This window comes from Schistocerca serialis, chromosome 12 (genome assembly GCF_023864345.2).
Source record: "Schistocerca serialis cubense isolate TAMUIC-IGC-003099 chromosome 12, iqSchSeri2.2, whole genome shotgun sequence".
Classification (NCBI taxonomy): Eukaryota; Metazoa; Arthropoda; class Insecta; order Orthoptera; family Acrididae; genus Schistocerca; species Schistocerca serialis.
Window position 1 is genome coordinate 178,537,785 of NC_064649.1, and position 25,511 is coordinate 178,563,295.

Consider the following 25,511-nt stretch of genomic DNA (forward strand, 5'->3'; position numbering starts at 1 on the left):
TTAACCTATTTTCAGATTATGAAGAGTTCTTTGTTACAGCTTGTATTTTTGTTCCAGGTGGCCCTGAACTTAATGGCTGTAGTGATGTTGTGAAGGCACAAAGTCGGAAGTTGTTAAACCTTCAGAAACAAGATTTTCAAAAGTACTTCTTCTCAGATACCAATATTTCGCCCCTGTTTGTGCCGGATACATAGATGTCTCAGTTGTTGTCACATAATTTGAGTGTAGTGACTGAATCTAGAAAACAGTTTCTTTTGCTTCCCTGTACCCCAAGCATTATGTGCAATGCAGGACTCCTAACAAGACAAACACACAGAGCGCAGCCCTCTGTCTTCTCTTGCCATTTCTGCAGTTTGGGAGCACAGTCCGGAAGTCTGACTCATGTTGACCGGACCGGCAGGGCGAAAATGGTCAACGTGGGTTCGAAGCTGGTGACAGAACGAACTGCTACAGCATGAGCAAAGGTTTTTGTGGGACCCGAACTGATGAAACTCGTACGAGAAAATGGCCTGAAGAAAGGTGACGTACTTAGCATTGCTCGCCTGGCGGGAATTGTGGGGTCCAAGCAGACGTCCAGCCTTATCCCTCTGTGTCATAACATAACTTTATCCTCTGTGGCTGTGGACATTGAACTGGACTCTGCTCTCAACTGTGTGATTATAACTGGCACGGCAAAGTGTAGAGGGCAGACGGGCGTGGAGATGGAAGCTCTCACTGCTGTATCGGTGTCTGCCTTAACAGTGTATGATATGTGCAAAGCTGTGAGTCATGACATTGTGATATCTGAAATAATGCTTCTGGCCAAAAGTGGGGGAACTAGAGGAGACTTCCACCTGACATGAGCATCTGTGTGGGTAAGTGAAATAAGTTAAGTATACCTGGTGTGATGTAGGCAAATTTCAAAGTCTGTTCATAGTTATCATAAATAATACACTCCTGGAAATTGAAATAAGAACACCGTGAATTCATTGTCCCAGGAAGGGGAAACTTTGTTGACACATTCCTGGGGTCAGATACATCACATGATCACACTGACAGAACCACAGGCACATAGACACAGGCAACAGAGCATGCACAATGTCGGCACTAGTACAGTGTATATCCACCTTTCGCAGCAATGCAGGCTGCTATTCTCCCATGGAGACGATCGTAGAGATGCTGGATGTAGTCCTGTGGAACGGCTTGCCATGCCATTTCCACCTGGCGCCTCAGTTGGACCAGCGTTCGTGCTGGACGTGCAGACCGCGTGAGACGACGCTTCATCCAGTCCCAAACATGCTCAATGGGGGACAGATCCGGAGATCTTGCTGGCAAGGGTAGTTGACTTACACCTTCTAGAGCACGTTGGGTGGCACGGGATACATGCGGACATGCATTGTCCTGTTGATACAGCAAGTTCCCTTGCCGGTCTAGGAATGGTAGAACGATGGGTTCGATGACGGTTTGGATGTACCGTGCACTATTCAGTGTCCCCTCGACGATCACCAGTGGTGTACGGCCAGTGTAGGAGATCGCTCCCCACACCATGATGCCGGGTGTTGGCCCTGTGTGCCTCGGTCGTATGCAGTCCTGATTGTGGCGCTCACCTGCACAGCGCCAAACACGCATACGACCATCATTGGCACCAAGGCAGAAGCGACTCTCATCGCTGAAGACGACACGTCTCCATTCGTCCCTCCATTCATGCCTGTCGCGACACCACTGGAGGCAGGCTGCACGATGTTGGGGCATGAGCGGAAGACGGCCTAACGGTGTGCGGGACCGTAGCCCAGCTTCATGGAGACGATTGCGAATGGTCCTCGCCGATACCCCAGGAGCAACAGTGTCCCTAATTTGCTGGGAAGTGGCGGTGTGGTCCCCTACGGCACTGCGTAGGATCCTACGGTCTTGGCGTGCATCCGTGCATCGCTGCGGTCCGGTCCCAGGTCGACGGGCACGTGCACCTTCCGCCGACCACTGGCGACAACATCGATGTACTGTGGAGACCTCACGCCCCACGTGTTGAGCAATTCGGCGGTACGTCCACCCGACCTCCTGCATGCCCACTATACGCCCTCGCTCAAAGTCCGTCAACTGCACATACGGTTCACGTCAACGCTGTCGCGGCATGCTACCAGTGTTAAAGACTGCGATGGAGCTCTGTATGCCATGGCAAACTGGCTGACACTGACGGCGGCGGTGCACAAATGCTGCGCAGCTAGCGCCATTCGACGGCCAACACCGCGGTTCCTGGTGTGTCCGCTGTGCCGTGCGTGTGATCAATTCTTGTACAGCCCTCTCGCAGTGTCCGAAGCAAGTATGGTGGGTCTGACACACTGGTGTCAATGTGTTCCTTTTTCCATTTCCAGGAGTGTATACACATCGAATTGGCCTGAATATAAGTTGCACCTTTAATTTCGAAAAAGAGAGAAACTTAATTAAAAATAATTTGTCAAGTTGCCCATTTACAAAAGCTTTTCAACATGTGATTTACCCTTAACCACTTTTTTTGTAGTACACTGTAGATAAATTACACACAAAAACAAAGCTTTCAGTTGCAGTTTTCATGTAAGACACTCTTAACTTCACTAACATTCATTGTTTTGTCACTGTCAGTATTTTTGTCACTCTCCTCCCAAAGTACAGTGCCGTCGCTACAATCCCGGGCATTGCATGTGCAGCATTTCTTGAACCGTACCTTTAAAAAGCACATCTGTTAGATGAATAACTGTGAGTTTGAAATTTGCAACGTAACTGTACCGAATTCCAAAATTTTCACTCAATGTTGTGCTTCATTGGTGAAGAATAAATTATATTCTTTAGTTAGGGAAAAACTGTGCCTGTCCCACTGTCTAAAATAGTGAAACTGTGACAGTGGTAATACAGAGGGGTCCAGAAAACTGTAGACTCTCTTTGATAGTCAATATTGATGGAACAAAATGGCATAGTGTCAAAATTCTTGCATGGGAGGAAGATCATTTTGTGTGTTCAAAGTGACACCTGTTAGCAGCCAAGCAACATCAATGTTGCTGAATTGTTGACTGAAGTACAGCTGTCAGTGTTGCCAGTGTGGTAGCTGCACAGGATGTCTTGATGGTCTCTCATATCTCATTCAGTGTAGCTGGGTTCTGTTGGTAAACTTTGTTTGTTGAGGTCCCCCATTGGTAGAAGTCGAGAATTGTAAGGTCCTGTGACCTTGGTGGGCACTTGACAGCTCCTCTTCAACTTATCCGTCATCCAGGTAGATTTTCATCTAAGTAGAATCTGATATCTCTGTGGTGGTGAGGTGGAGTACAGTCTTGTAGGTAAAAATCTTTTGTTTCCAAACACCACTTGGATGGCTAATAAAATCAATGTTTGCAGCATGTGATACACCTCACCATTTATGTACCTTCAAAGAAGAATGGGTCAGAGAAACAATACTATGACGGACAACACCACACATTAACACCAAGTGAAGTAACATGTTTGTCCATGTGAACATGAGGATTTTCAGCAGCCCAATACATGCAGCTATGGCAGTTTACATTACCATTCAGGTTGAATTGTGCCTCATTAGGCCAGATAACCTTCCCTGCAAACCATTCATCTTCGTGAAGCATGCCTTCAGATCACTCGTAGTGCTCCATCCTTCAATTCCAGTTGTCCTCATTCATAGTGTGAAACAATCTTGGAATGTACACTTTCCACTTTGCAGTCTTCAGAATTTATCATGCGCTTGATCAGCTTATCCCACTTCCCCATACACCCTGCTTCATAGATTCTTGAGATGATCTAGAAAAATGTTGCAATACAGCAGTGCTGGAACCTGGAGGTTGATGTTCTTGTTCGGAGGACCTTTCCTTGTGCACATTTTAAACAGTATTGTCGGCTTAAAATTGATACCAAATACAATAAATTGTTGTTTCAGTAAAGCCTTGCATTGGTCAAACAATAGTTGTACTTCATTCAGTGCTGCATTGTCATCTGCTGGAAACCCACACTACAAGATCTGTTGGGAAAACAGTGGTTTATGCTACCACTCAAAATAGCAGCCATATAACACATTGTTCCAAAGGTAATAACTATCAGAAAATGTCTACACTTTTCTGGATCCCTCTGTAGTCACTACCTAAATGGGATATCAACAAAGAGAATGTTTGCATTGCTACCTCATACACAACAATTGATTTACAAACTGTAGTGATATTTTTGTTTCATTTCAAACTTAAGAAGAAGCACTACAGTTGAGGTTTCTATGATTCATAAAAGTCCCAGTTTTTATGGGGTGTGCTGTATACTCTAATTTTTTTGGAGATTTTTTGTAGAAATGGTGTATCTTATATTCAGGCCAGTATGGTACCCGTTTCCATCCTGTTTTAAGTCTTAATTCAAAATATTTATCTTTCTTTTTCCAATACCTAATCAATTTGAGAGAGATATTTAAAACAAAAAATAAGCACTAGCAAGTACGTTAATTTGCTGTTGTTAAAACTTTTTCTCGTGCATGTTCTCTACAATTTTGATATGACACCACCTGCACTCTTATCTTGTTGCCAGTAAAAAGTGAGTAAGTAGGTCATTAAACTCTCTCTCTCTCTCTGTGCCCTCCCCCAGCTGTGTGGTAGCGTCCTCTGTGTTGCTCTATTGTTTCAATTTTTGATGGTCCTGTGCTGTGAAAAGTTGAGGTGAAGTGTTCATTCTTAAATGAATAGTGTGTATCAGCTCTTTTCTCTTAGGATCAGGTTGTCATTGCTGTGTTCATTGATGTAAAATGACACTTTTTTAACAGTTCCTAAAAGGTGCACCACTTCATTGACACTTTTGCTCAGGTGTAGAGCATATTGGCCAGACTAATTTACATGTTTCAGCTTTACACTGTATGGTATCCTCTTTTTTAAAGGCCTATTATCTTTCTTGTGTGTGACTTGTCCAGAGATTGAAAATGTTTTATTTTTTAAGTTACCAATCCAGAACAGGTTTCTGTCAATTTAATTCTTCAGGTTTTTCCAGAAGTTTGCTGAAATTCCCGAGTTGTCCTTTGCACAGTCGGACATCATTGTCTTACTCGCATATTTCGGTGACATTAGTTGTTGCTTTTACAAAGTGCTACTTGAGACTGATCATCAGATGGAGCAGGTCTGTAATTTGTTCCCTCAGCCTTCATGCTTCATCTGCAATCTGCTCTGACAGACACCGTCCTCGGGTATCCGTGTTACGTGATATACCGAGTGTCATCTACACTCATGGGCACGATTCTTGTGTGTTATGTTTTCAGTCCAAGCTGGTTGGTAGAATTCTGTTTGCGGGCTGTCCCTGTTTGGGGACAAGGATCGGCAGGGCATGAAACCCTAATCTTTCATCTTTCAGTTAACTCAAATGTCGAGTGTCACTTTTTTCATGTACTGCGGTTACAAATATAAGAAAATACAAAATGAAAATTTCTCAACATAGTCATGTTTCTTTTCAGTATGTTTCTCAGATCAGTACACTGCAATGTAAATATTCCATTAAAAGAATATATTTTTGATTGTTTCTTGAGTCAAAGATGCATTGCCTTTTTGACTTAACAATCAATGTCAAATCATTGTCCCTCAAACAATGCTGCAGGGGTTTGACAACGTGAGACCATGGCTTTATGGAGGATCACCTAGAATTAGCTGCCGTCTTTTCTGACATGATTTTAAATCAATGCTACCATCACCGTTTCTTTTGCTTAGGGTTTTGAATCTAGGAATGATGCAAACAATCAGCAGTATATTTCTTTCTTATGTGATCTTGTTTTCTCCTCCCTAGCCCCCTTTCTTCTTTCATTTGGTAGCCTTGAGCAAATTGAATAGTCCTGATTTTGTTTGTATTTATTAATCTGTTTGTGCCTCTAATTCTTAAAAGACTTCATTATGACAGTAATACTCTGAAGCAGGAAATTTGGGGAAAAAGAGCTGCATTCATTTATGCTGTTGTAAAATGGAGGAATTGGTTGTAGTTGGAAAATTTAATGCTGGTCTTCAATATTTTAATTGTTATAGTTTGGGGTATGATTGTTGTAATTAGAAAATGAATGTGTGCCTTGTGCACTATGTTGTTACAGTAATTTGGAGTTTATTTTGTACATCATCTGGTGTAAATTATAACATTTTAAGCAAAAACTTCTGTCTCTCAACAGCTTTCTTAATAACACTATTCCAGTAACTGGATATGCATATTGAAATATCTGTGTTGTATATTAGATTCTATAACCTGTACTGAGGCAATATTTTGCGGTTGCAAATTTTCTTGACTATTATTAAGTGTGTGTGTGTGTTGCTTATGCCCTACATACGAGTCCTCCAAGCTACTGATGATCTGACCAATGTACGACATGCCAAAATGCTACGGCTGCATGGGGAGATACAATTAAATCCCATCCCCCCCCTCCCCCCAATTATCTCTCTCTCTCTCTCTCTCTCTCTCTCTCTCTCTCTCTCTCTCTCTCTCAAAGATCGGCAGGTTCAGGAATCTAACACAGAAAGAATTTAATCACGGTTTCTTTTTCATCTCTATCATACAATGTAGTCCAATTTTTTGCTAATACAGAAATAACATTTTGTGATTTATGTTGTGTACTCTTCAAAAGATCTAATGATGTCCTCATTCCTTTCTTATAAACAAAACAAGAAGAAACTGACAATAATTGTCATTAAAATAAAACACAGAACAGTGTTCATCCACACTCTGCAAACCACTATGAAGAGTATGACAGAGGGTACATCTCACTGTACCAGATATTAAAGCTTGTTCATATTTCCTTTCCTCCATCTTGTACTTCAACTTTTCTTCCTTAAACTTATCCTGTTTCTAACTACTCTGATTTGCTTTTGTGGTTAGTGTGAATTTAAACTCAGTTGCCATAAATATCTAATATGTTTTATTGAACAGTGAATGGATTATTTTATATTTCATCTAATGCTGTTCTGCTCTTTGTTACGGCACAAATGGTGTTCCCTACTTTTGTGCAATTTTCACGCAACTTGAAAAAATGGTGAGATAAACAACTAGCTTCATGATTTATTTATGTTTTGAATGTACCACAAATGTTTTGAATGTAACCAAAAATGCTTGTTGTTGTAAAATATACTTTCAACTTGCCTCCTTCACTAGCTGAAAACCTTTTTAGTTTCTCATGTTACCCCTGATGTCTTCTTTTTGGTTGATTCATTTATAATAACATTTTACTGTCCTGAGTAGTACCTGCGTATAAATATAATTTTATTTTTATTTTTAGTGATGTGCGTTTTTATGTGCATATTCTTTCAGTCCTGTGTAATGTGAGTCTCTGTTTAATGGTATGGTTATGTTGTCTTCAGACTTAAAGAATTGATGTAGAAATTTATAGTTTTCAGCATGTGGTTCAACAGACCCTTATTGTGTTCCTAAATTGGAAAAGTCCTAAAAACAGAAACTATAAAATAACTGTATAGAAATTTTGGACCACCATTGGTTAAATATTTTACTACCAACCCAAGAAATAAATTGGGAACAATGTGCAGCATCTTATTCAGTGTAAAAGAAAACTCAAATTTAGTTAAAAGTGGACCACTTGAGTTTGCTAAAGGCATAGAATCGTGTGTTTCTAGTGTTCTTAAATCCATTCAAAACCCTCGAAAAGAACAAAAAACTAAGAGAATATAATATTGAACTTACAGGCCTAAGTCTGAAAACAACATTATAATTGTGTGTATTTGGTTTTGTTTCTATGCTGTTGACATCCTGTACTGTTGATTTTAAATTATATGTGAGAGTTGATGTTTGGAAGCTAAGTGCAGGAAAGAAGACCATAAGGGTGAAATCCACCCTTTATGTTCTCAGTTGGCGGAGAATGTGGGCAAAGAACTGGAAATCTTTGAGGTACCAAATGGTCAAGGGCTGTGATATTGCCCTTTTAACGTCACTTAGAGTAGACATAGTTCTCTTAGTCCCAAGTGTAAGACAACATTTTTGGTACCTTACAATTTCAGTGGTTTCCATTTACAATTTCTGTTTACAGTGCTCATCATCAAATGTTTTGGTGTTGTTATTTGATTTCATATAAATAACATAGAGGTAGTTATTTCACATACTATTATGTTTCTGATAGTTTTTTCTCACAAAGCATACTTTAGGCTCATATTTTATTGTAAAATATTTAAACTGACAGACATATAGACTTACATTTTCTGCATGTCTTCTGTCACCAGTTTCACCTCTAATATTGACTGCAAAGCAGAAGTGATCAGCATAGAAAATGATGGAGTGAGGGGGGAGAGGGGGAGGGGGGGGGGGGGGAGAAATGTAATATTGAAACTAAAATCAAGAAAGAGAGCAGTCAATTGAGGATACAATGAAACATTTGGGACCTCATTAACTGCAGGATCATTCTAGTAGAATAGAATTGTATAAAAGATTACTGTCAAAGAGAAGTGTTAGAACTTCAAGTTTAACACATATATTTAGGAACAACACAACAACACATATAAGTCACTGAGTAAGTTGACCTGTGTACAAGTCGGCATTCGATTCAACACTGAGTCTCAGTCTAGCGGCCGCTGCTCAGCTGGCCGCTTAGGTGGCGCAGCTGCTGCATGGCTGGCATACAGCGCCGCACATAGAGGACGTGTGTAATTGCGTGGCAGCACTTTGAATAATCGGCGAGTCACAACACTTTTCCCCCCTTTGAAATTGTTGCACTGGTCTTGATGGAGGTGTCCTGGAGATGGCTAACGTCCATAGGCGTTGTTTGACTCGCCGTAAAGTCTCGAGGAGTAGGCTTCCCGTATGGACGGAAGTGTCCCCGATGATAATGGGTTGAAATGACAGGAGACGTGGGCGATGTGTCGGCGTCCGTTGGAGAAGGAGGCGAGTAGATGTACTCTGACAGAGGATGATCCTCCGGTTCCTGCATGGGCACGTCTCCTGGTGGCGTCCGTTCTGGTGCTGGCATCGCAATGACGGTGAGAGGGCTGCGTTGTGAGTATTGAGAGATGCCAAGATCCCGAGCATCAGGTAGAGCCAAAGGTGGTGTGGCGGCATTCGGAACAGGCGTTGCTGGCACCCGAGGCCGAAGCTGGTCCAAATGACGCACTGCAACACCCATGTCCATCTGGATTTCATACAGGCGTCTGCCACAGTGTCGTAAGATGCGGCCCGGGCTCCTTTTTTGCCACCTGCCATATCCCCGTACCCAGACGAGGTCGTCGGCGGTGAACCGGCCAAGGGAAGGCACCCGCGGCCGTGAGGAGGGAGGCCGCAGAAGATGAAGTAGCATGCGGGGCTGTCGCCATGTAAGAGCTCAGCCGGGCTGTGATCACCCATGGGGGTGAAACGGTAAGACGCCAGGAACAGGAGAAGCGCATCATCAGCAGCAGAAGAAGTCAGAAGTTTTTCGCATCTGAGCCTTAAATGTGCGGACCAGCCGTTCAGCCCCACCGTTGCATTGTGGATGGAACGGCGGGGCCGTGACATGAGTAACGCCGTGACGAGCACAAAAATCTGCAAAGTCGGAAGAGGCAAATTGCGGACCATTATCAGTAACAAGAGTACAGGGGAGGCCTTCCAAAGAAAAAATGCGGGCGAGAGCACTGGTGGTTGCCACGGTGGTAGGTGACATGCAACGGACAATGAAAGGAAAGTTAGAGTAGGCGTCAATTACAAGGAGCCAATAAGTACCTAAAAAAGGTCCCGCAAAGTCAGCATGAATGCGCTGCCAGGGCTTCTCAGGCGAAGGCCACGGTGACAGAGATGACTTCGGGGCAGCGGCCTGTGACCACTCACTGGAAGTGACAGGAAGTAAGACCCCTGACGCAGTGAGACGATCCAACTCCCGTTTAACCCGATTTCGAAGGGCCACAGGAATGGGCAGAGCCCGAAAAAACTTAGGCCGAGCAGTGGGTTTGAGCGTAATATGAGCTTCAAAGTCGTTCGCACGGCCTAAACTGGGAGAAAAAAGGGACAAAAATGTAGTCGACAAGGAATCCAGTTGAGCATAAGGAATAGCGTCAGAGACAATATTGACAGAGTCATCTATGGAGAACCCAAAAATGTGAAAGGCATCGAAACCAAAAAGATTTTCTGCGTTGGCAGAACTCCGGGGATGGGAACTTGCCCTTCAGTATATCCTCTCTTCTCGTTATCCGCCAGGCCTCAACCTCTGCTAATTTCAAGTTGCCGCTGCTCATAGCTCACCTGTCTTTCAACAACATCTTTGCCTCTGTACTTCTGCCTCGACTGACATCTCTGTCGAATCTCTTTGCCTTTACAAATGTCTGCTTGTGTCTGTGTATGTGTGGTTGGATATGGGTGTGTGTGCAAGTGTATACCTGTTCTTTCTTCCCCCTAAGGTAAGTCTTTCCGCTCCTGGGATTGGAATGACTCCTTACCCTCTCCCTTAAAACCCACATCCTTTCGTCTTTCCCTCTTTCCTGATGAAGCAACCGTTGGTAGCGAAAACTAGAATTTTGTGTGTATGATTGTGTTTGTTTGTGTGTCTATCGACCTGCCAGCGCTTTCGTATGGTAAGTCACATCATTTTTGTTTTTAGATATATTTTCCTGCTTGGAATGTTTCCCTCTTATTATGCATTCAGTTAACTAAGTAGAAATCAGTAATATCTTATCTCAGTGAGGAACTTGAAACTTTCAGCGCACGTCAGGAGCATGTAGAGGTGCTCTTCCTCTACTTGAAAAGAACAGTTGACCACGCACTGAGTAGATAGGTTCCTAGTAGAACAGTTCATTATGGGATGCAACCTCCATGGTATACAGTCACTGTAAAGAAAACTTCTAAAGGAACAGAGATTACTGCATAATACGTGTAAAACAAAGTGTAGGATTATAGATTGAGAGAGGCTGGATGAAACATGTTTGGCTGTCAAGAGAGCAATGCATGAAGCCTTCAATGACTACTGTAGCAGAATATTGTCAAATGACATTTCACAAAATCCAAATAAATTCTGGTCATATGTAAGGGCTGTTAGTGGCACAAAAGTTAGTGTCCAGTCCCTAGCAAGTGAGACAGGAACTGATATTGAGGGTAGCAAAGTAAAAGCTGAAATTCTGAACTCGATTTTCAAATGTTCCTTTGCAAATAAAAACCCAGGAGAACTGCCCCAATTCAATCCTCGTACACTGAAAAAATGAACGAAATAGGTATTAGTGGCAGTTGTGTTGAGAAACAGTTGAAATCATTAAACAAAGCTCCAGACCCCGATGGAATCGCAGTCAGATTCTATATTGAATTTGTGGCTGAGTTATCCTCTCTTCTCACTGTAATCTATCCAAAAAACCTTACCCAGTTTTTGGAAAAAGTTACAGATCACACCTGTCTACAAGAAGGGTTGTAGGAGTGACAAAACTACCATCCAGTAGCCTTGACATCAATTTGTTGTAGATTCTTAGAAAATATTTTGAGCTCAAACATAATGAGGTATCTCGAACGGAACTACCTTCTCGAATCAACCAGCATGGTTTTCAAAAACATAGATGATATGAAATCCAACTCTCACTTTTCTCACATAACTTGCTGAAAGCGTTGGATCAAGGCAACAGGTAGATAGTGTTTCTTGATTTCCTAACAGTATTTGATTCTGTTCCACACCTACACTTACTGTGAAAAGTACGATCATATGGGGTATCAAGTGAAATTCGTGACTGGATTGAGGACTTTTTGATAAGAAGGACACAGCATGGTACCTTGGATGGAGAGTCATCATCAGATGTAGAAGTAACTTCAGGTGTGCCCCAGGGAAGTGTGCTGGGGCCCTTGCAGTTCTTGTCCATTAATGACCTTGCTGTAAATCAGGATTTTTGCAGATGATGCAGCTATCTGTAATGAAGTGCTATTTCAGAGAAGCTGCATAAATATTCATTCAGATCTTGATGAGATTTCAACATGGTGCAGTGATTGGCAACTTGCTCTGAATGTTTAGAAATGTATAAACTTAGTATCCTGTGACTATAATATTGGTGAGTCACTGTCGGAATCTGCCAACTCGTACAAATACCTGTGTGTAACACTTTGTAGGAATATGAAATGGCATGATCACATAGGTTCAGTTGTGGGTAAAGCAGGTTGTAGACCTTGGTTTATTGGTATAATAATGGGGAAATGCAATCAGTCTACTAAAGAGATGCTTAAAAGTCATTCGTGTGACCCCCCCCCCCCCCCCCCCCCCCCTCCGCCCGCCACCCTAGACCGCCACCCTAGACTATTGCTAAAGTGTGTGGGACTTGTACCAGATGAGACTAGCAGGAGACATTGAATGTATACAAAGAAAGGCAGCATGGTCACAGGTTTGCTTAATCCATGGGAGAGTGTCACAGAGATACTGAAGGAACTGAAATGGCAGACTGTTGAAGACAGGTGTAAACTATCCCAATAAAGTGTATTAGCAAAGTTTCAAGAACTGTCTTTAAATGATTACTCTAGGGATATACCACAACCCCCCCACATATTGCTCTCACAGGGGTCGTGAAGATAAGATGAGAATGATTACTGCTCACACAGAGGCATTCAGACAAATTCAGACAATCATTCTTCCATTCTCGATACATGAATGAAACAGCAAGAAACCCTGATAACTGGTGCAATGGGACTTACCCTGTACCATGCACCTCCTGGTGGATTGCAGATTATAAACGTAGATGTGAACTGACAGTCTCTTACATGTGCATGAGGGAAACATCTAATCACCTTTATTTTACCAAGACAAAAATTATGATTTAATAAAGCTTCTAACCTTGACAGGAAATAATGGATTAGGCTGTCCGTAAATTATAAACTAACATTATTGTGATGATGGAAAATCTCATATAAAGACGTGAAACAAATACTAACAAAGAGATAGAGGGGCTGGCCAGTACAGCCAATAGATACACAAAACATAACAGAAAATTTACGTATCCTAGCTTTTGGAACTTTGTTCCTTCGTCAGGGAGGAGAGAGGGGAAAGAAGGGGAAGAAGAGAAAGTGGATTCAGTTACTCACAACCCAGGTTATGAAGCAACAGGGTAGAGGTAAACAGGGAGGGTAGCAAAGATGGAGGCATGGGTGTATACTCTACAGTATGTCAACATGTTGCCTTGACCTGTTTGATCACCAGGTCTGGCTCCAATTCAGTGCACACGGGACATCATCAAACAACTCCAGTGTCTCTCAAAAACAGCATTAACCATCCCTGTTTTGATGACAATGTGAAACAGGCATGGAACTTCATCCCACAAACTCATATCCAGCACAGTGCATGCACGTTTACATGCTTACATTCGGGCAGTTACACTGGATTTCAATGTATTAGTGTATCACATTTGCAATGGTGTATCTCGCACTTATATTATCCTGTGATCTTGCAACGTTAATCACTTAAATAAGTTACTTAGACATATATGTTCCTGAAATTTCATTACTCTACGTTAATTACTTTTTGGTGTTGCAATTTTTTTTTTTTTTTTTTTTCAGTGTACATGATGACTACAATAATACATTATAATGTTTCTCCAGTGGTTTCAACATTAACTTTTTAACAGAAAAGATTTTGCTTACAGTTCATTTTTAAGTTAACATTTCTAAACTTTTTAACAATCCATATTAAAGCTAGCAATAGTAACTATATTAGTAATTGCTACTGTAAACAGTTACACATATGAACATCAGTTTTGAATAATGGGTTTTGAGTGTAAATAATGTTTTATGTAAGTGTTTGCATTGATACTTAAAATTAAATGTCATGTAATGAATGTCCACTGTTTTGTTGGATAAAGTTATTTACGAACGCAATGTACTGTGTTCTTCCATTAGAGAATGAGACTGTATTGTTTATCGGTTTCATTACAAAGTGCTAATAAGCTTTTAGTTAGAAAACCTTCTATAACTGGAATTATTAATATGAGAAAAATAGGAACAATGAAGGAACGGAAGATCAGTTGCAGAAACAAGAGTAGCTCTGAGTTGCAAGAGTGGTTGCTTTTCCCACACATGTAATTAACTGGCATTATCACCACTATTAACTTACCGCGGTTTCACATCTCATCTGTTCATTGTTCCCCATGTCCTGCCCTTCTGTTCCCCCTTCCTATTAGACCATATATGCCTCTGTTACTGTAATCGATATGTAAACAATATTTTTCACATGACCATTTTTTTTTACAGGTTGTAATATTTGACATTGCAGCTTTTGAAAATGGAGCAGGATGTTGTGCCCTCTTTCCTATTGGAGTGTTTCTCTGTGATCAGAATTGGAGGCAGACAATTCACTTGAACTTCCATTGCTGTTGTTGATGTCTTTGAATCATGTTGTTTCTTTGTGATTAATAAAAAAATTATACAATCCAATGGTTTCTTCACCTTGTCTTTAAAAATTCCAGACCTATTGTTCAAACACATATTTTGAGAGTTATGCATCTGAGCATTTTTGTGGAAAGTGTGTTTCACACATACTTTCAAGATAAATTGAATAATGACCCCCATTTTGTGTGTTGGGGAAAATAATTTGATACAGCTAAATGCATATTCAGGTACACACATTTGCTCGCGCCTGAGACAAAGTGAGAGTGATTCAAAGGAAGAATTCACTACTTTTTACCTACTTTCTGAATAACTCGTACTTTCATCAGAAATGTCACAATGCAAAGTTGATTAGATAAAGGGACAAAAATGAGAGCAAAATATAATTTGAATATCAGAAAAAATAACCAATTAGTGTTTGCGTAATACTTTACGGCAAGCCTAAAATTAATTTTTAGGCATTGGGAAATCTGGGATGGAATAGCAATAATATGGAATAGGATAGCTTTCTGCTCCCCACCTAGAGGAGACACTGAGTGGCAGACTGGCACATTGAAGGAAGATTTTTAGATATTAGAAAGTATGGGACAGTCCTCATCTAGCAGGTGTGGTGGTGTGAGGCCGGGGTGGGAGCAGGTAAAGGCCTAGATATGTGAGACAGAGAGACTAGCAAAGGTTTAGGTAACGGGGTTTACAGGAGTGAAGAATATGTCACAGCTAGAGTTTCTAGGCTTCGTTCCTGTGGCCCCACACCTCAATGCCCTCCCCTGCTCCCATTCCAACCTCACACACTATTACATCCCCCTAGTACACCTCTCTCTGTCTGTCCACCTCCACACTCCCAACCAGCAGAGACTCCCTATGCTGAGGTGGGCTCTGTCCATTAGATTACACTCGTAAGATAAAAATAAACATTATGCAGCATGAAAGAACTATCTGTGTGGGATGGAAATATGTAGATGTGATGTACGTGCACAGACACAAAAAAAAAAAAAAAAATTACAATGTCAGAAAAATTGAATGATTTATTCAAGAGAATGAGCTTTACAAATTGAGCAAGTTGGTCCACCTCTGACTCTTGAGCAAGTTTGGCATTGATAGATTTGTTGGATGTCCTACTGAGGGACATCAAGCCAAATTCTATCCAAGTGGCGCATTGTATTGTCTAAATCATGAGCTGGTTGGGTGGCCCTGCCCATAATGCCCCAGACATACTCAGTTGGGGAGAGATTCCGTGACCTTGCTGGTGAAGATAAGGTGTGGCAAGTATGAAGACAAATTGTGTGTGGGCAGGCATTATCTTGCTGAAATGTAAGCAAATGATGGCTTGTCATGACGAGAAACAAAATGGGGTTTATAATATCGTCAACAGATGTCTGTGTTGTAATGGTGACACAGATGACAACCAAAGAGGTCCTGTTATGAAAAGAAATGGCACAGTAGACCATCAGTCCTCATTGGGCTGTATGGCAGCCAGCAGCCGGGTTGGTATCGCACTGCTATCTGGTGTGTCCCCAGGCACGTCCCTGGTCTGGAATTGCATTGACTGGAATATAATTGGCTTCAGTGATGAATCCCACTATGAACTGAGCCTCAATGATCAGCACAGATGTGCCTGAAGACGCCCCAGACGGTGGGATACCACCTTGAATGTCACATCCCTTACGGTCCAACTACCAGGACTGATGATCTGGGGTGCGATTTCTTTTTGTAACAGATCCCTTTTGGTCAACAGACGACTATGCTGTAGGGGTGACATGGATGTCACCCCTACAGCATAGTTGTCTGTTGACAATACTGTAAATCCTATTTTGTTTCCCTTCTTGGCAAGGCATACATTGCTTACATTTCAGCAAGATAATACCTGTCCGCACACAGCTTGTCCTCATGCTTGCCAAACCCTACCTTGGCCAGCAAAGTTGCTGGATCTCTCCCCAATTGAGAATGTAAGGAACATTATGGGCAGGCCGTTAGACCACCTCGGTATTTTGACTATCTACAGTGACATTTGAATAGAATTTGGCATGATGTCCCTCTGTTGGACATCCAACAACTCTATCAGCCAGAGCCAAGCTTGTATAAGGGCCAGAGGTGGACCATCTCATCCAATTTGTGATGCTCTTTCTCTTGAATAAATCATCCAGTTTTTTCTGAAACTGTAATTATTTTTCTGTCTTCACATGTATGTCACATTTACTGATTTCAGCCCTATTTGGTATTTCGATAATTCCTTCAGTACCTAAGTGTTTTTTTGAGTATATATTATCTGACAGTTTCTTTTTTTTCAATATGCTTGTCTGCTGCCCATTGCCTGCTCTAACTGGTGAGTAGCAATCTGTCCTATTTCATATTGTTAGAATTAACATTTGACACTCAATATTTATGATGCAAGCAAACTGTTATTGCCACTTGACATGATGGTGAATGGTACTCTGTTAGCCATTGACACAAATGGATTGACATGATAAAACAAGGCTCCACAGCTTTTACAAACTTTTTGAATGTGATAAATACAGCTTACTGCTGTCAATACTTTTGTTAATTACAATTTTGATCGTTTGTTATTTTCAAGCATACATGTCAGGTGCTACGACACATTTGAATTACTGCAAATGGACAAAGATGACCAGACTCATTTCTCTTCAGTAGAAACAACTATCGACAAGAGAAGAAACTTAATGTCATTCAAATCTACTTTTTCATTGGTAGAGATCTTTCACTCATGGGATTAGCAGCAGAGATTAAAAAGAAGCAGCAGCAAACAGATTCAAGGCATCCATTGTTTGGAGCTCATGTTCTTCCATCACAACTCCTTATAATAGTATCAGCTCTGGAGAACTAAGTCCTGATTCATTTTCTTGTAACAAAATAGACTGGCGTTACCTTGCAGTTAAAAATGTGAAGCTTTACATGAATGTCCTACATGCAGTTTTTTTATACTTGTGCTCTTTGAGTTCCTGTCCTAGAATACATTAAAATATTAAAAAATGTGTAAATTAATCTTTGAAACAATCCAAACCTTTCAATGGAAACCAGGAAAGACTTAGAAACATTATAATTAAAAAAAAAAAAAAAAAATTTAGGAAAGGTAATGTAAGGAACAATCAGGGAAAGTCTGCTGTACCCTTCCTGTTGTGTATTGTGTTATTGTTATTCTTAATTTTTTAAAATTTGATAATGGCCATTAAAGACCATGCAGAATAGCAATTGCACATTACTAGAAGCTGCCTTTGCATTCTTCCTCCAACAGCCCGTTGTATTTGCTCATCGTAGAAGCCTTTAAAGTTGTAACTCTGGTCAGTCTGAGACGCCGCCTAGATTTAATCCAGCCTGTCAAAGATCCCTTTGTCATTCCCCTGAACCACGTCAGAAACTTTAAGGTTGTTTCCAAGAGTATTAAATATCTGTTTTGTCATCCTGACCTTCAAACTTTCGTCTTCCTGACTCAACAGGTGCAGGCAGTATTTCTCGATTTCTGAACAGCTTTTGACTTAGTGCCAGATTGATGCTTATTATCAAAATTGCTACCGTGAGGGGTATCGAGTGAAATTTGTCACTGGAATTGAGGATATTTTGGTAGGAATGACTTACATGTTATCTTGGGTGGGGAGTCATCATCTGATGTAGAAGTAACCTCAGATGTGTCATAGAGAGGTATGTTGTGACCATTGCTGTTCATGTTCATGTACATTAATGACTTTGCAGACAATATTAATAGTAAAGCACTCTTTTCACAGATAGTGCATTTATCTAGAATAAAGTACAGTCTGAAAGAAATTGTACAAACATTCGTCAGATCTTGATAATTTCAAACTTTCTTTTAAATGTTTGGACATGTAAAATCGTGCATTTTGCAAAATGAAGAAAACGCAGTGTGGTATGACTACAGTATCAGGGTGTCTTGCTTGGATTAAGTCTATTCATACAATTACCTGGGTGGAGCACTTTGTAGGGATATGAAATGGGACAGTCATATAGGCCCACTCAGGGGTAAGGCTGGCGAAAGAGTTAGATTCTTTTTTGGTAAAATACCATAGAAATGCAGTCATTCTACAAATCGTTTGTATGATCCATCCTAGAATATTGCTCAAATGTGTGGGACCCGTATCAAAATGGATTAATGGGTGATTTGAACGCATGCAGAGAAGGGCAGATCAAATGGTCACAGGTTTGTTTGACCCAAGGGAGAGTGTCACAGAGATGCTGAAATAACTGAATTGGCAGACGCTTCAAGATAAGATGTACACTATCCTAAGAAAGTATGCTTACCAAAAGACGACTCTAGGAATATGTTACAACCTTGTAACTATTGCTCCCATAGGGACCGTGAGGACAATATTAGATTAATTACAGCATGCAGAGAAAGATTTAAATGGTCTTGAAACATGAACAAGCTTTAATATCTGGTACAGTGAGATGTACCCTCTGTCATACTCTTCATAGTGGTTTGCAGAGTGTGGATGAACATGTAGATAGCATCATCAAGAACGCAATCAACGTGTATCTGAAACTTGAGCTTCTCCTAGTGTGTTGTGTCACAAACGTTTTGACATTATTATACATACAAGACTGCAAAGTGGAAAGCGTACATTCCAAGATTGTTTCACACTATGAATGAGGACAACCCGAATCGAAGGATGGAGCACTACGAGTGGTCTGAAGGCATGCTTCACGAAGATGAATGGTTTGCAGGGAAGGTTATCTGGCCTAATGAGGCACAATTCAACCTGAATGGTAATGTAAACTGTCATAGCTGCGTGTATTGGGCTGCTGAAAATCCTCATGTTCACATGGACAAACATGTTACTTCACTTGGTGTTAATGTGTGGTGTGGTCCGTCATAGTATTGTTCCTCTGACCCATTCTTCTTTGAAGGTACATAACTGGTGAGGTGTATCATATGCTGCAAACATTGATTTTATTAGCCATCCAAGAGGTGTTTGGAAACAAAAGATTTTTACCTACAAGACTGTACTCCGCCTCACCACCACAGAGATATCAGATTCTACTTAGATGAAAATCTACCTGGACGACGGATAAGTCGAAGAGGAGCTGTCAAGTGCCCACCAAGGTCACGGGACCTTACAATTCTCGACTTCTACCAATGGGGGACCTCAACAAACAAAGTTTACCAACAGAACCCAGCTACACTGAATGAGATATGAGAGACCATCAAGACATCCTGTGCGGCTACCACACTGGCAACACTGACAGCTGTACTTCAGTCAACAATTCAGCAACATTGCTGTTGCTTGGCTGCTAACAGGTGTCACTTTGAACACACAAAATGATCTTCCTCCCATGCAAGAATTTTGACACTATGCCATTTTGTTCCATCAATATTGACTATCAAAGAGAGTCTACATTTTTCTGGACCCCTCTGTATTACCACTGTCACAGTTTCACTATTTTAGACAATGGGACAGGCACAGTTTTTCCCTAACTAAAGAATATAATTTATTCTTCACCAATGAAGCACAACATTGAGAGAAAATTTTGGAATTCGGTACAGTTACGTTGCAAATTTCAAACTCACAGTTATTCATCTAACAGATGTGCTTTTTAAAAAGAAATGCTGCACATGCAATGCCCGGGATTGTAGCGACGGCACTGTACTTTGGGAGGAGAGTGACAAAAATACTGACAGTGACAAAACAATGAATGTTAGTGAAGTTAAGAGTGTCTTACATGATAACTGCAACTGAAAGGTTTGTTTTTGTGCGTAATTTATCTACAGTGTACTACAAAAAAAGTGGTTAAGGGTAAATCACATTTTGAAAAGCTTTTGTAAATGGGCAACTTGACAAATTATTTTTAATTAAGTTTCTCTCTTTTTCGAAATTAAAGGTGCAACTTATATTCAGTCCAATTCGATGTGTATATAATTTATGATAACTATGAACAGACTTTGAAATTTGCCTACATCACACCAGGTATACTTAACTTATTTCACTGACCCACACAGATGCTCATGTCCGGTGGAAGTCTCCTCTAGTTCCCCCACTTTTGGCCAGAAGCATTATTTCAGATATCACAATGTCATGACTCACAGCTTTGCACATATCGTACACTGTTAAGGCAGACACTGATACAGCAGTGAGAGCTTCCATCTCCACGCCCGTCTGCCCTCTACACTTTGCCGTGCCAGTTATAATCACACAGTTGAGAGCAGAGTCCAGTTCAATGTCCACAGCCACAGAGGATAAAGATATGTTATGACACAGAGGGATAAGGCTGGACGTCTGCTTGGCCCCCACAATTCCCGCCAGGCAAGCAACGCTAAGTACGTCACCTTTCTTCAGGCCATTTTCTCGTACGAGTTTCATCAGTTTGGGTCCCACAAAAACCTTTGCTCGTGCTGTAGCAGTCCGTTCTGCCACCAGCTTCGAACCCACGTCGACCATTTTCGCCCTGCCGGTCCGGTCAACATGAGTCAGACTTCCGGACTGTGCTCCCAAACTGCAGAAACGGCAAGAGAAGACAGAGGGCTGTGCTCTGTGTGTTTGTCTTGTTAGGAGTCCTGCATTGCACATAATGCTTGGGGTACAGGGAAGCAAAAGAAACTGTTTTCTAGATTCAGTCACTACACTCAAATTATGTGACAACAACTGAAACATCTGTGTATCCGACACAAACAGGGGTGAAATATTGGTTTCTGAGAAGAAGTACTTTTGAAAATCTTGTTTCTGAAGGTTTAACAACTTCCGACTTTGTGCCTTCACGACATCACTACAGCCATCAAGTTCAGTGCCACCTGGAACAAAAATACAAGCTGTAACAAAGAACACTTCATAATCTGAAAATAGGTTAACTACAAAAGAATTTTTAAGCATTCGTGTTGAAACACCCCTGATTAATTCCTTTACTGGATTTTGGGTAATTTACCGAAGCCACCAAACAGTTAATTATTATGATATATGACCGTGTGCTTACTGGATGAAAGGCTATTGGTTGTTCTGCTTTGTTCTGCTGTGGTTTCGGGAGTATTTCAACCGAATGCGGCTGTTCTGAGACGGAATAGCTAATGATTGAAAGTTTGTCTATTATTAAGTATCACAAAGGTTGTGATGTACAACTGATATATATTTCCTACTAACACACAAATTCTGAGGCAGTTGCTACCTTTGCCTTACACGTCTAATTGCGGTTATCTCTTTTTATTGATTGCTGATTTTCAGTACTTTGTCACAGGCAATGCTGATGGTTAACATTCATAACAATCCTCACTGCAATCCATGGTTGTTGCTGGCTGACGCGGTTGACACGAAACACGTAATTTGGCACTTGTCACTTTCTGTTTCATATCACTCGCGAATCGGCATTAGTGAGAGTCAACACCACGAGGATCAGGGGGACGTGCTCACTTGTCATACTCCAGTGAATTTTACCGTTTACAACTCACTAGACCACCATTCTTGCCCGTCTTTCCCGCTCTACTTCTCACTCGACACTCTACCATACTACTGCGCACTCAGCACTAGTCTCACTGCCTACTACAGCGCTCGACAATCGACTCCTGTCTGCTATCGACCTGGGCGTCAGATACTAGCATCTATGTTTGTGGGATCACGGATCCCTTACAGTGTTCAAGACAAGTTCTTTGAACCTTAATGATCTGTGATGATTCTTTTCTTTCCTAAGCTAAGGTCGAAAATCTGTTTCGTCTGCAGAAGTGTGCAATATGAATATTACACAAAGTTGATAGGAACATCTCACATAAATCTGCTCAGTGGCTGTAGATTTCACAATCTTGCAGGAGTGGATACAAGGGGAGGTCATAGCAATGATGATAACTACCACCCACTTCCCAAACAACATATTATACTGGGGTGCCCTTAAGAAGGCAGCAGTGTGGTGCATTCTGTGCAGAAAGAGATGGGGAATGGTTTATGGTGCTGTCTGTGTGTTCTCTCTCTCTCTCTCTCTTTCTCTCTGTCCCACGACTCACATTTCAGCCACTTCCAACCCTCGTATCTTGCACAGGCCACTGTGTCTGCTTCTGACTCTGCCTAGTAGAATTTATGCGGTCGGAAAGCTATCGCTGTTGCTTTCTAATGTAATACTTGTCATGTTTCCTTTATGTCAGCCATTGTGAACACTAATGGCTAAGTAATCTCACCATACCTAAATGCCTTGTATCGTACACGCACCACAAAATGCACACTACAGACAGATGTGGCAGAATGACACAATGTCTTTATATTTCTTACTTCACCAATTTCCAAATGCACGCATAACTTTTGGAGAAGGAGGTAGCGTGGAAACAGAAGTGTGTCAAAAATGCCAAGTTCTTCCAGCAATGACAAGCTACATGTAATAAAGGACACTTTTCAGTTGCTCGTGCTAGGGTCTGCCCACAAGGACATGCTTTTGGTCTGATTGACAACATTCCAGCCGGGTAAAGCTGCACACCACTGGGTTGAACATACCAGCTGTCAACAACAGATCCGATACAACAACAACAGAAAGAATGACTTCCCGAACACAGTTGGAAATCACTGATAGAAACAGTATTCCCATCATTCACATGTGTTTGCAGACCTCTGTTCAGTCATAATGTTTATTGAAAGAACGATGGTGAGCACACAGTTTGACAGAGTTCAACTTGGTTGTTACGTGATTGTTCAGCTTTTTCCTTCTTTCCTCCTCCCGTTTCTCTTCCCAAAATCTTTTCAATCTTTGACTGTGTTCTTGTTTCCTTTGATATGTACATATTTTCTCTGTTTTCTTCCTTCCCTTTACTTCAAGTTTTATGTTCATAATTTTGTTTCTGAATTTGTCTCTTCCATTCTGATTCCTGCTCGTTTTAGCCTTCTTCTATTTCTTGAAACCAACTAGTTTTTTTGATTAAGGCATTTACTACATCCTAAATCCCTTTGTGAATCTGTCGCTGTTCATTGTGTGTATGTGTCCACAGAATGTTAGTCGGTGTTTTCTGATTGTGACTGAGTCTGCCTCTGTGTTCTTATAATTCTCTGGTTGATCTCTTCATCCATATACCATCTCTGTGCACTGCTCCAAAAAATTTTCTGAGGATTTTGCATTGTATTCTTTCTGCTTTGTGGTGCCTGGTCCTCAGATTGTGGTCATTTCTGATGCGAAGAGTGCTTCTGATACTATAACTGTATTGTAGCGCATGTGTTTGCCTTGTACTGAAATGTTTCTTTTATTATTGTGTGTCCATGTCAGTTTGTACACTTTCTGAAGTTCTTTTGTTTGTTCTATGTTTTCTTCCTTCTTTGATCCACCTATTTGTATTGTTGCTACTATATTGAATAATTTAATATATTTTTGTGTGTTTATTATTGTTATTAAAATTGTAGATGTCTGTCGTATACTAACAGTGAGGTTGCTAGCGAGTTGCATTTTTGAGGGAAGCTGGGCGAGGGGGGTGGAAACAATAACAAACCATCACTCCCCCCCCCCCCCTCCCCCCACCCCGCAAATAACCAAACCCTGGATGCCAACACATTTGCTCTGTATAGGTGTTTGTGTCCAGAAGTAAGAGTCAATTTAGCAAAAAAAAGCAAAGGAAAGCTTCATGTTCTGGGCCACATCAAAACCAGATGACCAACCACAGTGTAATCCTCTGCAATGGCATCACTGAAAGCAGTATTGTGAGAGGGGGAAGGGGGGGGGTGAGTCAGCACACCCTGTTCTGGTCACTGCCAGCTTTCTTGACCTCAGAGTCACTACGCCTCAGTCCAACAGTTCCTCAATGGGCATCACAAGGCTTGGTGCACCTCGTTCCAGTCCTCCCACCAAGGAAAACCACGGGCAGTACTATGGGTGAGTCGCAGCTGAGCAGCTGCCTTCCCCCTGTACCTGCTGTAGCTGCGAGAGGATATTTGTGTTACACATACACTAAAACTGGCGTAGATACCACAGGACACTCTTTGGAGTGTCACTAACAAGCACACGCTGCTACACACTTGACAGTGCTAGGTGGCCAAGAGTTCTGGCTCAAAGTTCCTGCAACTGTGGTTGGAACTTCCCCAGTGTGACTCTCCCATTCTTTAATAGGGTATTTCAGTGTCCGGGGCACGTTCACATTGGACAAAACTGTCCAGTACAGGCTGCTGTCTTCCACCCGTGCTCTCTTGCACTGAGCATTGCATCTTGCACAAGTGAGTCATAAGGACTCCCCTCTTCTGTATGTACACTAAAAAAGCAAAATTGTCTTTTCAGACGAAAAAGTAAAATTGTCTCATATCCACATTCAATGCTTAAAAGTATCCTTATGTCTGGGAGACGGCAGATCCACCGAGCAGATCCCACCCGACGACCCGTAGCAAGACTGCAGCACAAGAGGCAGGAGTGCCATCTGTTCCCTTCAATGTTTCTGTTTTGCTTTGCCACCTATCAGTAAGTGATGAACCAGCTAAATCTGGACTTTGCTGCCACAAATCAAGAAGCAATGGCTCGGAGACAGCATGAGCTCATTGTCCAACTGACGGGTGGAAGCAACGCAACAGCAACAGCAACACCAACACCAGTCACACCACCAGTGAATATACTAGAGAGGCCCTCAATATCACCGCAGTAGTCCTCGACCTTGAAGTGAGAGCTCCGTGGAACAAAGATGGACCTTGGAAGCTGGTAGGTCCAAAATGCAATCAGCAGCAACATACACGAACAACTGAGCCTGCTGACTCACAAGGCAAATGCAGCGTGCTTTTACCAACACCAGTTCTGAGCTTCGGTAATATGAGGGACCATACAAACAATTCTGCAGCACCTCAACTACACAACACTACCCCAGCCGCTACGCAGAACACTACACCGACTGGCTTCCCACTGGTCATAATACACAATTACACTTGCCTCGGCAAGCTAAACAAGACATTTGTAGAATGTCACTCCCCACCATATACCAAACACAAAACTCACAAGGGACCATGTATCACTGTATGTATGCAACAAAACAGATTGCACAAATCTCCTGAAATTCGTCAAAGCTGGGGGAATTGAGTATCATAAATATAGCACCCTAGGGGGGAAAACTCGAATGTACATCGTGAAAGGAGTTGACACCATAACCCTCAATGACATTCTTCATGGTATAATCACAGCTCTCAGCTGGGACTGTGAGAGCATGAGATGAATTCTTGGATTCGTGACACACAGATTGCAGCCAAACTATTTAGTGGAGTTGGATGACACAGCTTACTCCTGCAACTTTCTGACGCAGATGCTCCTGCTTCACATGGTCGTAGTAAAAATATACACACCTCCGTGTGTCCCCCAACAGTGCCACC

The 25,511-nt window shown here is 41.7% G+C and overlaps 1 protein-coding gene and 1 long non-coding RNA gene across 2 annotated transcripts; one reads left to right on the forward strand and one right to left on the reverse strand.

The window, feature by feature from the left end:
- Positions 1-227: 227 nt before the first annotated feature.
- LOC126428326 (uncharacterized) lies at positions 228-14,301 on the forward strand. The gene is made up of 2 exons (XR_007576817.1): positions 228-854; positions 14,119-14,301. It is a non-coding gene; the product is annotated as an uncharacterized LOC126428326 (long non-coding RNA).
- A 5,921-nt stretch (positions 14,302-20,222) lies between these two features.
- Positions 20,223-20,657, reverse strand: LOC126428033 (molybdenum cofactor biosynthesis protein 1-like). The gene has a single exon (XM_050089911.1). It carries the CDS (start codon positions 20,655-20,657, stop codon positions 20,223-20,225), a length of 435 nt encoding a protein of 144 aa, XP_049945868.1.
- Positions 20,658-25,511: the final 4,854 nt, after the last annotated feature.